General features: G+C 38.0%; 1 protein-coding gene across 1 annotated transcript in view; it reads right to left on the bottom strand.

Moving 5' to 3' along the window:
• Window positions 1-905: 905 nt before the first annotated feature.
• The window catches only part of inv (invected), a 71,700-nt gene continuing 57,277 nt past the window's right edge, over window positions 906-15,328 (bottom strand). Inside the window, exons 3-4 of the mRNA XM_067777219.1 lie at window positions 7,299-7,453; window positions 906-3,732 (exon numbers count right to left, since the gene is read on the bottom strand). Of these exons, the coding sequence (XP_067633320.1) occupies window positions 3,427-3,732; window positions 7,299-7,453 (461 nt within the window). The 3' untranslated portion in view covers window positions 906-3,426. The remainder of the gene's footprint in view (window positions 3,733-7,298; window positions 7,454-15,328) is intronic.

The raw sequence follows: 15,328 nt of genomic DNA, 5'->3' as shown, positions 1-15,328 counted from the left end.
CGAACTAATTTCAAGTGTCGCTACAAAGAGAAAAATTAAAAAAAAAAACTGTATTCGTCATCAAAGCAAACAGAAAATAAGTAGTAAACTTTGTGTGGATCCCCGCGTCTTTAAATTTTATGAAAATCAACTCTATACCTCCCAGGATTTGTGAAAAAAATTTATTTCCGATTTTGAGCACTATTCAGGGCCCGTACTAAGTGAAACGATCTGTGATCGAAACTAATTAAACGGTTTTATTTAGTTTGATTCTGTGTAGCGAGCGGCCAGCTGTTGTTTACGAATTTTGTAATTAAAATTTAAGTAACTTCCCGATAAGCTACAAGCTTGAAACTTGGAATATGGTTCAGAACCCAATGACAATGCAACTATAAGAAAACAAACTCCAGCGCAATGATCGAGATATTCAAAAATCGCATTTGTGGTCCGATTTGTCTCATATTTGGAATACATAATACATACAGTCCGGTAGATGTGACATCAAAATACTTTGGAGTTCCCGGAGGGACAAGCTCACGTGGCGCTGATACGAGTAAAGTCTTTGAAAGTATTATGTATTGAGAACTTAGATTGTAACAAATTGTCAGGAAAGATGCCTTGTAATAATGAGTCACTAAATGAACTAAATAGAAATAATAGGGAATTAAATAAAGACTAAAAAATTGAAAATAAAATTATTAAAATAAAATTTAAGTTAAACGGTTTTATTGAAAACAATACTTACATGAAATAATAATAATACTAAAAGCTAGAAAATAATTAGGTAGGTCCTAGGTACTAGTCATTACACCCCTCACCAATCTAGGGCGTTGATCAGACAATTAAATAAAAGAGTTGGATGCGTCAAATTTCTATCGATAGTCATAAGTAAGACCAACTGAACCTTAATCAGGTTATGCTACACCTCACACATTTAAAAATTTCACGCGACCAATGCTTTTATTTAATTGTCTGAACAACGCCCTAGATTGATGAGGAGTGCGATGACTAGTACTAGGACCTACCTGATTATTTTATTTATTTAGCTTTTAGTATTATTATTACTTAATGTAAGTATTGTTCTCAATAAAGCCGTTTAACTTAAAAATTTTGTTTAATTAATTTCATTTTTTAAATCACAATAGTTCTGCGAACTAGCGACAAATACTACTTGTTAGATTCATAACTTATTATAATTTTTAGAAATAAATTTACAGTTGCTAAGTCATCCCTTGATTGAAAATGGTTTTCAGTCACTGATCGTAACACGTAATACGGGCGCAGCCTTTTAAATGCTTCCACATTGTCTCGCCAAAATTTTATTGTTTAAAATACTTTTTCTCATTTTGGGATTGTACTATATTACTAAAAAAAACGTTTTCTAACTAACTACAAACATTTTCAGAAAAAAATAAGCAAACCTTTAAACGCGTTTGATTTGAACATCATCGGCAAGGCAGATAAGTTTTCACTGAGAAGCTTTTCATAGCAGAAATAAACTCTGAGTGTTTGCTAAACCACTGCCGAGGAAAGACGCCACTTACAAACACTTGCCTCTAATTGAAAAAACATGGATGTTGCTTTTCCCGGGACTTGAACCCAGGATCCTCGGTTCCAGCGATATGTATGCAAGCATGTAAGTAATAAAGGTTATTGTAAATACGATTGTATGCAAACCTTCCAAATATTCGACTTTTGACTAAGCTCTCTATTGATTCAGATGGGCGATATAATTTTTCTAAAATTTTCGATATAGCCCTAGCTCAAAAAGCTTTGGAAACTGTTCCATATGATAAGTTACTGAAACAATTCAGAACTCATATCAAAAACTCCCCACTTCCACATTTTATTGAATAACGCCTTATAGGAATTCGAACGTAGAGCGTCTTTCGTCTGAATTGGTTTAAAAAACCTCATATTGAAGTATAAAATCTAAACATTTCCTAGCTAAATAAAATGTTTATGTAAAAAAGAAAATCTAAAATAGGCTGTTTTTTAACCGAATTCTGAGATATGAAAACAGTTCTTAAATAAAGTTGTCTTCAAACATATTATGAAATAGGGTGTTTCAGAATACAATGCCTAAAATATTTGTCGAGAGTGGGCGTCGGAATATGCGTCGCTTAAACAAATTATTTTTGTTGATTAGAAATCGACTGCTGAGTGGAATATCGCCTTATCTCGTCTGTCGACCTATCTGAGAAAACTTTTAAGTAACGTCCTCTTTCAGAATTTGTTTCAAAAACCCCCTATCTAAGTTGAACTCAAGACTTTTTGAGTTTTGTTGGAAATAAAAAATTCTGGCGTAAAGCGTTCGTTCTTCGATCGAATCTGAGACTGACCGTTTCTGAGAAATGTTCTGAAAAAAGGAGTTTTTGGAAAATATTCTCAGATAGGGCGCTTTTGAACTGCAAGCTGAGATAGGTTGATATTCCAATCCGCCGTAGAAAAATTAGCACTTTAATTATAATTCGAGTATCGCTTAAGGCCTATTTAAATATTTGAATAACAAGAATCGTAAATTTTTAAAATTCCACCCATAGCTCGTGCCTTTATTGCTATTCGAACTTTCCCTTTCTAGTTTCTTATGACTTTAAACTTTTGAATATAAATAATTAGCGACTTAAATAGTATATATGGGGTATTCCATGCCATTTCGACCAATTTTGAACCCGACCCCTTTAGAATTGGCTGAAAGTTTTTCTCCTTTTTCTAGCTTACCAAAGACGTTTTTCAGAAGTTTTTCAAATTTTTTCATCCCACTCAAAAAAAGTTATGAATTTAAAAAAACACCGTTTTTGTTTTCAAAATGCTATAACTTTTTCAAAAATTGACCGTTTGGGATCTTTTTTTTTTTAATTTATTTTTAAATGTACTTTTCGGAAAAAATTCAAAAAAATTTTTAAAGTTTTTTTTTTTATAATTTATTAAATTTTGATGAGCTTTTTTTTTTGTAATTTTTCGAATTTCGCCCTTTTTTTTCTCATAAAAAACTTAACTCAATTCTGCAATTATCCCCACTAATCCCGGCGTGGGCCGAGAATTTATATTTTTTTTTTTAAATATTTTTCAAAATATTTAAAACTTATTTTGAGTTGGAAAACGGTGTCTTTTTCAAAATGCTATAACCTTTTCAAAAATTAACCGTTTGGGATCATTTTTTTTTAAATATGTTTTTGAATGTACTTTTCGGAAAAAATACAAAAAAAATTTTAAAGTTATTTTTTTCAATTAAATAAAAAATTCTAAAGGGGTCGGGTTCAAAATTGGTCGAAATGGGATGGAATACCCCATGTATAGCCTATGCGTGTGATATGTACATATGTATAAGTAATAATTTACAAACTCGTATACATTTTTATTAAAGAAATTTTCTTTTTTGTTAATTGTAAAAACTTTGTATTTGTTTTTGTTTATTGCCACTAATCTTGATCATCCACTGTATATCTACGTCGTTATCGTCGTTGTTGTTGTCGTACTGCCATTTCTCACCGCCTCAGCCGCTGCAGCATTTTCACGCTCTTGCAACTCTTGTAATTCTTCTTCTTCACGTGTCAGTGGCACCGTCGAATGATTGTAAAGTCCTTGCGCCATTAGTTGTAGAGCTAAAGGATTTTTGGTACCGCTAGACTTTTTCAGTTTGGCACGTTTATTTTGAAACCAAATTTTTATCTGCGCCTCATTAAGACCTAATTCCGAGCTAAGTTGTTGGCGACGTTTTTCAGTTAGGTAGCGGCTTTCAGTGAACTCGTGCTAAGATGAAATGAAGAGACAATAAGAAGAAAATTATGAAATATTGATTGAAAGAGAACTTTTTTGGTATTAAGTTAGTTAAACCCTCATCTTAGCAAATGTTCTAAGCGTAGATGCGAGAGAAGTCTCTATTTAGCTTTCACTCGAAATAATTTTTTTTTGAAAAACACGCCCGCGAAACGCCCTCTTAAACTTTAATTTTGGGTATTACATGGGATAGGAAATTAATGGTCTTGGTAGACTTTTCTCGCTTGTAAATAGAAGATTGTTCTGCATTCTCGTCCTAATGAAGACATTTTCGGGATATACAAAGCTCCATATTAGCGGTGTTTTTTTTTTGCTTGCGTGTACATCTGCGTTTGCGACAAAAAAAGCTCTTCGGCAGTTACTCATAGTAGTAGTGTATGTGAAATAAGGGAGAATAATAGGTAGCTATTTTAAAGACAGAATACTTCTTTTTCACACGGATCAAGGAGCAAGGTTAGGTTAGGTTGAACCGGCCGGTTCATGAGGACCTCACATAGACTGATTGAGTCCGTAGTGTTACCAGAAGTTTGTTTTAACGACCAAACTGAAAAACCCTATCAAAAACCAGGACCTATGTTATAAAATAACTCCGTCCTCTTGGCAAATACTAGAAGCTTCCTAGGACTTAAGCCACTTGCTGCTTCCAGATCTGACATCTGTATCACTCCTAATAGCTGGAGTCTTAGCCTGGCATGCGCAGGGCACGAGCACAGAACGTGCTCGATCGCTTCCTCCTCCAACCCGCACTTCCTACATCTGCTATCACTGACCAAGCCTAATTTAAACGCATGTTACGCCAGAAGGTAGTGTCCAGTCAGAATACCCGTCATGAGTCTACAGTCCTCTATTTTTAATGATAGAAGCAACTGTGTTAGTCTAAGGTTGTAACACGTACACATAATCTTCGACACTTTACAGCCCCGCGCTTGAACCCACGCCTTTCCCGCTTGGTCGATCATGTGCACATCTCGCCTTCGCTTAATCTCCCCCATTCTAATTGGGACGTCTACGGAGCATACTTCGAGGGATGCGCCCTTTTTAGTTGGTTCATCCTCGTTTCCATTCCCATCTATTCGCATATGCCCCGGGACCCAATATAGATGTGTGCTTCTCTCTGTCCCGATTCGCTCCAGAGAATGCTTACACTCTAACACGGATTTAGAAGCTGTGCTATGCGAGATTATTGCCTTAATCGCTGCCTGACTGTCGATATAAAAGTTAGCACGGTTGCAGCTTAAGCTATTCTCTTCCAGGGTTTCTACCGCTTTGGTCACGGCTAATGCTTCCGCTTGGGAAACGCTACAGTAATCCGGTAGCCTGTAGGATCTGTTTATTTCCGGATCAGCACAGTATACCGCAGACCCTACTTCTTCCACTACTTTGGAACCATCCGTTTACACATGTATCGCCTCGTCCACCATTTGAGCACACTTGCACGAACCGTCCACCTCTAATGTGGCCTTAAGATCTCCCTCGAAGCGCAGATAGGGAATCAGGTAGTCTGTTCCGATCAACTTACTTTACCGAATTATTTTTGAAGCATTTATGGCGCTAATTTTTGTTTTAATAGCAAATGCACTTCTCAAAGGTATAGCTGAGTTGTGCAAATGTTGGCAGGCCTCTGCCAGTTATGAATTCGAAGTGTACCTTATGGGACTTGTCGTATGCCTTGGTAATGATTTTTTGCATCCCACGTACCTTTGGGTCTGTTGAATTTGGATGCCTCATGATGTACCACATACCTCCCAATTAGATTGTGCGAGGTTCCACGAAGGCGAGATTCAAAAATTAATCAAGCAGGAAAGGCCTGCAACAAAGCGTGGGCTGCAAAGTATCGAATATCATGTGTAGGCCAAAATTGCAATTTATACCATTTGGGCAATTTATTACGCAATTTATCTTAATATATAAAAAAACACGTGTCCCACAATTGAGGCGAATGGACTCCTAAGCTACTAAACCGATTTTGAATTTGTTTTTCACCCCGTGTGTATTTTGATCTAACTTGAAATATAGGATAGGTATCTAGTGTATCTAGGGTCTCGAGATATAGGTCAAAACGTGGACCCGAGTACCCCTAGAATGTGTTTATAGAATATAGATATCAAATGAAAGCTGTTGATGAATGCTTTATTAGAGGGTAATTTTCATACCCCTGGGTGACTAGGGTCTCGAGATATAGGCCAAAACGTGGACCTGGGTACCCCTAGAATGTGTTTATAGAATATGGATATCAAATGAAAGCTGTTGATGAGTGCTTTAGTACAGAGTAATATATTATGCAGAGATGGACTGGGACTGGGATAAAATACATACCACCATCTGGGACAGGCAATAAGGGATGCAGCAGGATGAGAAGAAATTGAGAGAAGAGAAAAGAGAAAAGGAGATTGAGAAAGAGATAGAATGAGACGAAAATGGATTTAGATGAAGCGAAAAAGACTGAGGAAGGAGTGAATAAAAGGATTAGGAAAAAGTGAAGAGGGTGGAGGGCAGATTCAGACGGAAAAAGCTTATTAAAATGTATGCAGATAAGCCAAATTTAGGGCAGGACAACGTTTGCCGGGTCTTCTAGTCATATAATAAATTGTAAATATAAATTGCCAATTAAAAAAAAAAAACTACAAATGCAACCTTGTAAAGTGTGTTTATTGAGAGTTGTATGAACACAATCCAATTTAAGTCGAAATTGCCTCAATTTATTTTTCTGTTTGGACATAATATAAAGGGAGATAAATATAAGCGCAATATTGGTATTCTGACTTTATACAGCCCTCTGGCATCACATAATTTAAAGCTGAGCCTTGTCAGCTATAGGAAGTACGGGTTGCACGACCATGCGATCGACCACGTATTATGCTCGTGTCCTGGGCTCGCCATACTAAGACTCCAGCCATTAGGAGTCGCACAACTATCAGATCTAGAAGCATATAACATAATACTAGTTTTTGAACATGGCTTTCAGTTTGGTCGTTGATAAAACTTCTGTTAATACTATGCCATGTGAGGTCTAGACTCATTCAGCATATGTGAGGTCCTCATGGGCCAGCTAGTTCAACCTAACCATAGTAGTGTGTATGTAGAAGAAACCTATCCAATCTTCTGTTTCGTGAGAGAAACAAACGTTTTTTCATCCCATTCTCAGTACAGCAAAATTGCCAAAAGTTAGCAACAGACCACGTTAGAAAACTTTTTCTTTTAGGATTTGTAGACAATAGTTTAGAATATTATAAAATAAAGCGCCTTTCGGTCAAACGTCGTTTAAAGGTGAAGGGGCACAACATTTTCAGGAGTTATTGCAAAAGGTGCAAGTAAAAAGTGCTTTCCTTCGTTTCTCAGTCAGGGATCGATAAAGATAAAAAAACTCTACTTATTTCCAAGCTGCTCACAGCTTTAAGCTTCTTTCAGGTACATAGTGGCAGGTTTTGATAACAAAGCTTTTCGCTACACTTAACACTTGAGCTATTTATTGCAAATTAACTTTTTTCAATTCACTGCTCGACTAGAAAATTAAATTTCATTGCGCAGTCATAACTCACCTTCAAACGCGCCAATTGCGAGCCACTGAACGCCGTACGAGGTCGTTTATCCTCAGTTGTGGCAGCGCTGCTAGCACCGCTTCCGCTGCCATTCGATGCACCGCTATTGTTGCCCTTTTCACTGGCCAACTTCTTGGGTTTACGTGCACGTGGACCTGCAAACAGAGAAAAACAAAAGCAGAAAATAGTAAATAAGGGAGTTATAGAGAAAATGTGGTAAGCTCAGTCAAACATGACCGCCGGAATACGCGCCGGCTGATAAAATATATAAAGTTTGTATGTATGTTTTTTATGTAGTAAGCACGCACAGAAGTGGAGGTGCACATTTAATTGAGCAGGACTTCTGCGGCACAATCACAATCACCACCAAACAAATGTGTATTAATGTAACAACTTTCTAATAAATTTTGTCTGTCTAAGGGTAACATCTATCAATTCATGTGTGTATGATCCTCTGTGTGCCTTTGTATTTGGAACATAAAAATTCCATTTGCTAAATAAAATAGATGCGCGTAATTGCGCCACAATGACTGGACGCAATCGTTCTCGGTGTTGCCTTCAATTTCGGACACAGCGAATACCTGAACACTGCGCCAATTGCCCAGTCACCACCACGCCTGCCTTCTTAACTCCCTTACACCATATAGCTTGAGCCGCTGCATAAATTTTCATGGCATCCACGCACGAACTTGTAACCAAGATTTATGAGGAGTTAAAAATTACACAGCAAAGTTGAAAGCAGTCTACAAACCTGCAAATTTGTTGCCGAAGCTCTTATACGAAAATTCTCCGGCATAACGGCTTTCTGCCGCTACTCTAGTCAGTAATTAATTCAAATGTTAAATAGTCTAACTTCCCCTTGCACCTTTTGTTCTTACTACATTTTCGCTTTAAAAAATAAAATTTAGTATTTTTTCTGTAGCGTCACCGTTTTGCGTTTGGTCTTTATTGGTGTTGACTTCGGACAGTCATCTCCCACCTACCCATCCACTTGGCAAGTAATCAGAGACAATGACAACTCATTATATTGACACTGACTTTCACTGTCTCGGCGATTCAAAGCGTGAAGATACTTGTTTAAAGTAAATGAGGAATTTATTAGTTTAATTTTATACGCTTTATACATTAAAGGGAGAAAATGAATGGGTTCATTGAAAAAATGTGTAACCGTAACGAAGAGATAGCTTCTATCAAAAATCAAACTGTCGCTGCTCTACTGGGATATGGAACAGCGTCCAGCGCGATTCCTCGTACCCGGAGACCAAGGCGAATTCAGTAGAGGTGATGTTATCCCAACAGCTGATTGCTTCTTCTTGATAATTTTCCATACAAAGCCTTGTACAACAATATGTCAGTTAATCGAAATCAATGAAATTTTTCTTTTGACTTGACATTCTTCTGCACGGCGAATTGGTTCAATTCGCTTTGCCACCACCTGGTATTGATTCGCCTTGCCCGGAGACTAGATCTTGGGGAAACTTACATAAAAATCGTATCGAGTATTGTTTTAGCAACTTTATAAAATCTTCAACGATTGAGAATTTCGCGCTTAGTTAAAAGGTAGTTGCTTACCACTGTCATATCTGAAATAATTGAGCGAGATGACTTTAGAGACTCATGAGTGAATTACATTGGGTATGCCAAAGTATAATGTTGTAAAGTTATAGTAGTAAGCGGACCGGTTTCGAGGAGTAATGAAGCGAAACAGATTTGGTATTGTATGTTTCATGGAAAACTAGCATGGTTTGCAACGAAGAACCAAACGAAATGTGGTAGTGGTAGATGCTTGGGCTTTGAGCTATGCTAGTTTTCGTTAGGAGCGTCGGAATAATATCTCTTATTTTAGCGTTAATTTCACAAATATCAGCTTCTGTCGCCATTGGCGATGAGTGTTCAGTTTATAAAATATAAAAAGCCGGAAAAAGGCGGGGACATCGAGATAGATATAGACTTACATATATCAAAATCATCAGTATCGAAAAAAATTTGATTGAGTCATGCCCGTCCGTCCGTCTGTCCGTTAACACGATAACTTGAGTAAATTTTGAGGTATCTTGATGAAATTTGGTACGCAGCTTCCTGGGCACTCATCTCAGATCGCTGTTTAAAATGTATGATATCGGACTATAACCACGCCCACTTTTTCGATATCGAAAATTTCTAAAAAGTGAAAAAGCGCGATAATTCATTACCAAAGTCGGCTAAAGCGATGAAACTTGGTAGGTGGGTTGCACTTATGACGCGGAATCGAAAATTAGTAATATTTTGGACAATGGGCGTGGCAACGCTCACTTTTAAAAGAAGGTAATTTTAAATTTTTGCAAGTTATAATTTGGCAGTTGTTGAAGATATCATGATGAAATTTGGCAGGAACATTACTGCTATACCTATATGTGTGCTTAATAAATATTAGCAAAATCGGTAGAAGGACACGCCCACTTTTTAAAAAAAAATTTGTTTAAGTCAAATTTTAAGAAAAAATTCAATATCTTTACAGTATATAAGTAAATTATGCCAACATTCAACTCCAGTAATTATATGGTGCAACCAAATACAAAAATAAAAGAAAATTTCAAAACGGGCGTGGCTCCGCCCTTTTTCATTTAATTTGTCAAGGATACTTTTAGTGCCATAAGTCGAACAAAAATTTACCAATCCTTATGAAATTTGGTAAGGGCAAAGCCTCTGTGACGATAACAGTTTTCTGTGAAAATGGGCGAAATCGGTTGAAGCCACGCCTAGTTTTTATACACAGTCGACCGTCTGACCTTCCGCTCGGCCGTTAACACGATAACTTGAGCAAAAATCGATCTTTACTAAACTTAGTTCAAGTACTTATATGAACCCACTTTATGTTGGTATTAAAAATGGGCGAAATCCGACTATGACCACGCCCACTTTTTCGATATCGAAAATTTCGAAAAATTAAAAAAAATGCTATAATTCTATACAAAATACAAAAAAGGGATGAAACATGGTGATTGGATTGGTTTATTGACGCCTTCACATATACAACTAAGGGACACTCCCTTTCAAAACCTTCATTAATACTTTTAATTTGTTATCCATATCGTACAAACGCATTCTAGAGTAACCCCCGGTCCACCCTTATGGCGATATCTCGAAAAGGCGTCCACCTATAGAACTAAGTCCCACTTCCGTTTAAAAACTCATTAAAACCTTTCATTTGATTCCCATATCGTACAAATATATTCTAGAGTCACGCCTGGTCCACCTTTATGGCGATATCTCGAAAAGGCGTCCACCTATAGAACTAAGGCCCACTTCCTTTTAAAAACTCATTAAAACCTTTCATTTGATTCCCATATCGTACAAATATATTCTAGAGTCACCCCTGGTCCACCTTTATGGCGATATCTCGAAAGGGCGTCCACCTATGGAACTAAGGCCCATTCCTTTTAAAATACTCATTAAAACCTTTCATTTGATTCCCATATCGTACAAATATATTGTAGAGTCACCCCTGGTCCACCTTTATGGCGATATCTCGAAAAGGCGTCCACCTATAGAACTAAGGCCCACTTCCTTTTAAAATACTCATTAAATCCTTTCATTTGATTCCCATATCGTACAAACACATTCTAGAGTCACCCCTGGTCCACCTTTGTGGCGATATCTCGAAACGGCGTCCACCTATGGAACTAAGGCCCATTTCTTTTAAAATACTCATTAAAACCTTTCATTTGATTCCCATATCGTACAAACACATTCTAGAGTAACCCCTGGTCCACCTTTATGGCGATATCTCGAAAAGGCGTCCACCTATAGAACTAAGGCCCACTTCCTTTTAAAAACTCATTAAAACCTTTCATTTGATTCCCATATCGTACAAATATATTCTAGAGTCACCCCTGGTCCACCTTTATGGCGATATCTCGAAAGGGCGTCCACCTATGGAACTAAGGCCCATTCCTTTTAAAATACTCATTAAAACCTTTCATTTGATTCCCATATCGTACAAACACATTCTAAAGTCACCCCTGGTCCACCTTTATGGCGATATCTCGAAAAGGCGTCCACCTATAGAACTAAGGCCCACTTCCTTTTAAAAACTCATTAAAACCTTTCATTTGATTCCCATATCGTACAAATATATTGTAGAGTCACCCCTGGTCCACCTTTATGGCGATATCTCGAAAAGGCGTCCACCTATAGAACTAAGGCCCACTTCCTTTTAAAATACTCATTAAATCCTTTCATTTGATTCCCATATCGTACAAACACATTCTAGAGTCACCCCTGGTCCACCTTTGTGGCGATATCTCGAAACGGCGTCCACCTATGGAACTAAGGCCCATTTCTTTTAAAATACTCATTAAAACCTTTCATTTGATTCCCATATCGTACAAACACATTCTAGAGTAACCCCTGGTCCACCTTTATGGCGATATCTCGAAAAGGCGTCCACCTATAGAACTAAGGCCCACTTCCTTTTAAATACTCATTAAATCCTTTCATTTGATTCCCATATCGTACAAACACATTCTAGAGTCACCCCTGGTCCACCTTTGTGGCGATATCTCGAAACGGCGTCCACCTATGGAACTAAGGCCCACTTCCTTTTAAAAACTCATTAAAACCTTTCATTTGATTCCCATATCGTACAAACACATTCTAAAGTCACCCCTGGTCCACCTTTATGGCGATATCTCGAAAAGGCGTCCACCTATAGAACTAAGGCCCACTTCCTTTTAAAAACTCATTAAAACCTTTCATTTGATTCCCATATCGTACAAATATATTGTAGAGTCACCCCTGGTCCACCTTTATGGCGATATCTCGAAAGGGCGTCCACCTATGGAACTAAGGCCCATTCCTTTTAAAATACTCATTAAAACCTTTCATTTGATTCCCATATCGTACAAACACATTCTAAAGTCACCCCTGGTCCACCTTTATGGCGATATCTCGAAAAGGCGCCCACCTATGTAACTAAGGCCCACTCCTTTTTAAATAATCACACCTTTCATTTGGTACCCATGTCGTACAAACGCATTTTAGAGTTATCCCTGGTCCACCTTTATGGCGATACTTGGAAAAGGCGTCCACCTATGTAAATAAGGATCACTTCCTTTTAAAATACTCTTTAATACCTTCCATTTGATACACATGTCATACAAAAACATTCCAGGGTTACCCTACGTTCATTTTCCCATATGGTGATTTTCCCTTATTTTGTCTCCAAAGCTCTCAGCTGAGTATGTAATGTTGGGTTGCACCCGAACTTAGCCTTCCTTACTTGTTTAGTTTTGCGGTTACTCCAACCATGATGAGAGATGCGGCTATTCGAAGATATGAAGTTATGAAGGCCGCTTCTGGGACTAACCCTTTCCAAAAGCTAAGCTTTTTACCAGATTTCCTCTGTTCCTTGTTGCCGTTCAAGGGCTGTCGTATGAGTGTAAATCCATTTTAATTGTTGCGCATCAATCACATTTTATCTGTACTGTTCCACACTATCTTGCTTCAGAAAGGTATCCAGCCTTAACTTGCTCCAAGAAAGGGTCACGTTCTTGTCACCTTCAAGTTGCTCAGCAAAACACATCAGAATCACACGACCGTCTCTCACGTATTCAATTTCCATTTCAAGCTACGCACCAGACTACAAAATGTTCCAGAGACACAGAATTGGAGCTTCCATACCCAGGTCCCACACGATTTAGCCAAGTATCATTAAGTCACTGTCACCCTTGACCCACTGAGGATCGCCTTTTCCCTGATGCAATTCAAAATCTTGCAACTTAACTGGGATGGATTAACGTATACAAGAAATATCGAGAGAGGGGAAATGATAATGACCTCGCTTTATAACTTATTTAACCCCGACAATGACCTCAGGAATAAGTCCTTATTATGTAAAGATATAATTATTACTGTTCGGTACGGCAGCACCAACCTTGAAATCATAGACATCTGCATCCCTCCTGTCACCTGTTGCAAGAGAGGATATCGCCCCGATATCAGAGCGAAAAAAGAAAAATTGAAGGCGATTTCATTAGTTCTTGACGGCATACTTTCATTATTATAAAAAATTCGAGTTGACCTACAAAGGAGGAACCACCCCCACCTTGTTTTGACTGATGTCCGACAAGAAGAACAATCATTTCGCAAAGTTAACCATTAGGGATCAGCTCGATCTGCTGGCGGATTATAGGAAAACCGAGTAGGAAGCATATTGTCAAGTGCATAGCCTTATGATTTTCTACCAATATAACGCTGGAAACAAAAACCACATAGTCGATAACAGTAGAACGATAATCATATTGGAGGGGGCTAGAACTTGCGGAAAAAACTATGTGAAATGTGTTTCGTATATTTGACTTTGACAACAGGGTTTGCTGAACATTAATCGCCGTAAGACTATGCTACTTCAAATGGCTGAGTTCGTGTGTGTGGATTTTTTATAGCGCTTGCGGAGATGACTTCTTACGTCCCTTGGAGACGGGGCCTCTGCATTTAGATGTATGTTAGGATGGGCGGGTTTCTGAGTATTTAACAGAAAGTGTTTATTCAGCATTTCTTTTCTCTTTTAATGGGTGACATAAGAAGACATCCCGTGGCAGTTCTGAGCGTGGTAATTTGACAGGCCTGCAGCTTATTCTGTTGGTTTTCCAACCTTGGCGACCATATCGGAGACACATAGCACACAAGCGGATGGTCAATTGCTTTATAGGTAGCTATGACCGTTTTTTTGACTTTGTCCCAAGAACTGGCAGCGAGGAACTTGAAGATTGTGTTACGGCTCTGAACTTTAAATACATTTGCGCCTGTATGCTCGCCTAGGTCCAGGACATCACTTCTTATCTACTATTCTTGGGTGCTGGACAGTCGATAGCGTAATGCCAATATTTTTCCAGTCCGTGTTGTAAATAAGGTCGACGAGAGTTTGGTCGGTGATATTACCAAGTTACGCGAGGCGAAAAAACTAGAAATGCTAGGGGTATAGGTATTTATTTTACAGCATAGCTGATTAATGTGAGGTAAAGTACCTGTTGGAATTATCGTGCAGTCGTCGGCGTAGGAAACATTGGTTAATCATTTGGGTGGGAATGGAAGCTTTCTGCGTGAGTACACAGACCTGCGGCACCCCTTGTTAAGGTCTTCTTGGTTTTGTTGATTCGTCTCTGAATTGTACCGATGCTTCGTCACAGTTAAACAATCTCAGGTGATGCTGTACTTGCAAATACCCTTGACTTGCACATCGAACAGGACATGTCTCGCTTGAGATCCTCTTGGTATTTACATTACAATGATATTTTGGTAATAACGGCCGACCTTTTCTTTCAGTTGGTGGTGTCCCGCTTTCTTATTTTTCCCCTTGAGTCGGGGATATTCGGTTAAGTAGGCCACAGTTGTAGAGTATCGCTGTCGCCGCCAAATTTACAAATAACAAATAAATATGCTACAACTTAAAACTGCCCTTGAGAAGGGCGGAAAATATTTCGAAATCCCTTTCCATGAGTATTCAAAGGAAGACGTCGTTTCTTTAATTAACAGTTAAATGCTGACAGGCATATCAAATAAGCGCGAAATAGTTGACAAAGTACATTTGTACCGACGATGAAAAGTGGTGTGATAAACACCCCATCAAAGAATATTAGAAAAGGCATTTTTTACTATACTAAAAATAGATACACCAACAAACACATGTGTCTCTTCTATGTAATTTCTGATTTCACAAAAGTAATAAAATTTTATTGCACCACAATGGATTGCCACTTTCCGGGTGGATAAGGAATGACAATCTTGATAGGCAGCCACAAAATTACTATAAAAGGGCATTCGCATGCGGAAATATAGAAATAATTGAGCCACAAAAATTTAAATTCGTTCACAAACAAAAAAGGATTATCGCTTAAATTGCCAAAATATTTGAAATTAAAAGCTTAAGCTTTAAGCTCGATTTGGTATGAAAAGAATGTTGCATATACGCTTGCTTTCAATATTCTTAACTATATTTTGTATTCGTAGTATAATTTTTATACGCACTGTGTACATGTGAAGACAAAACA

The sequence above is a fragment of the Eurosta solidaginis genome, chromosome 3, assembly GCF_040869045.1.
Source record: "Eurosta solidaginis isolate ZX-2024a chromosome 3, ASM4086904v1, whole genome shotgun sequence".
NCBI lineage: Eukaryota > Metazoa > Arthropoda > Insecta > Diptera > Tephritidae > Eurosta > Eurosta solidaginis.
Note: the sequence above shows the minus strand (reverse complement) of the source record. Positions and strands in the feature narration are given on the sequence as shown.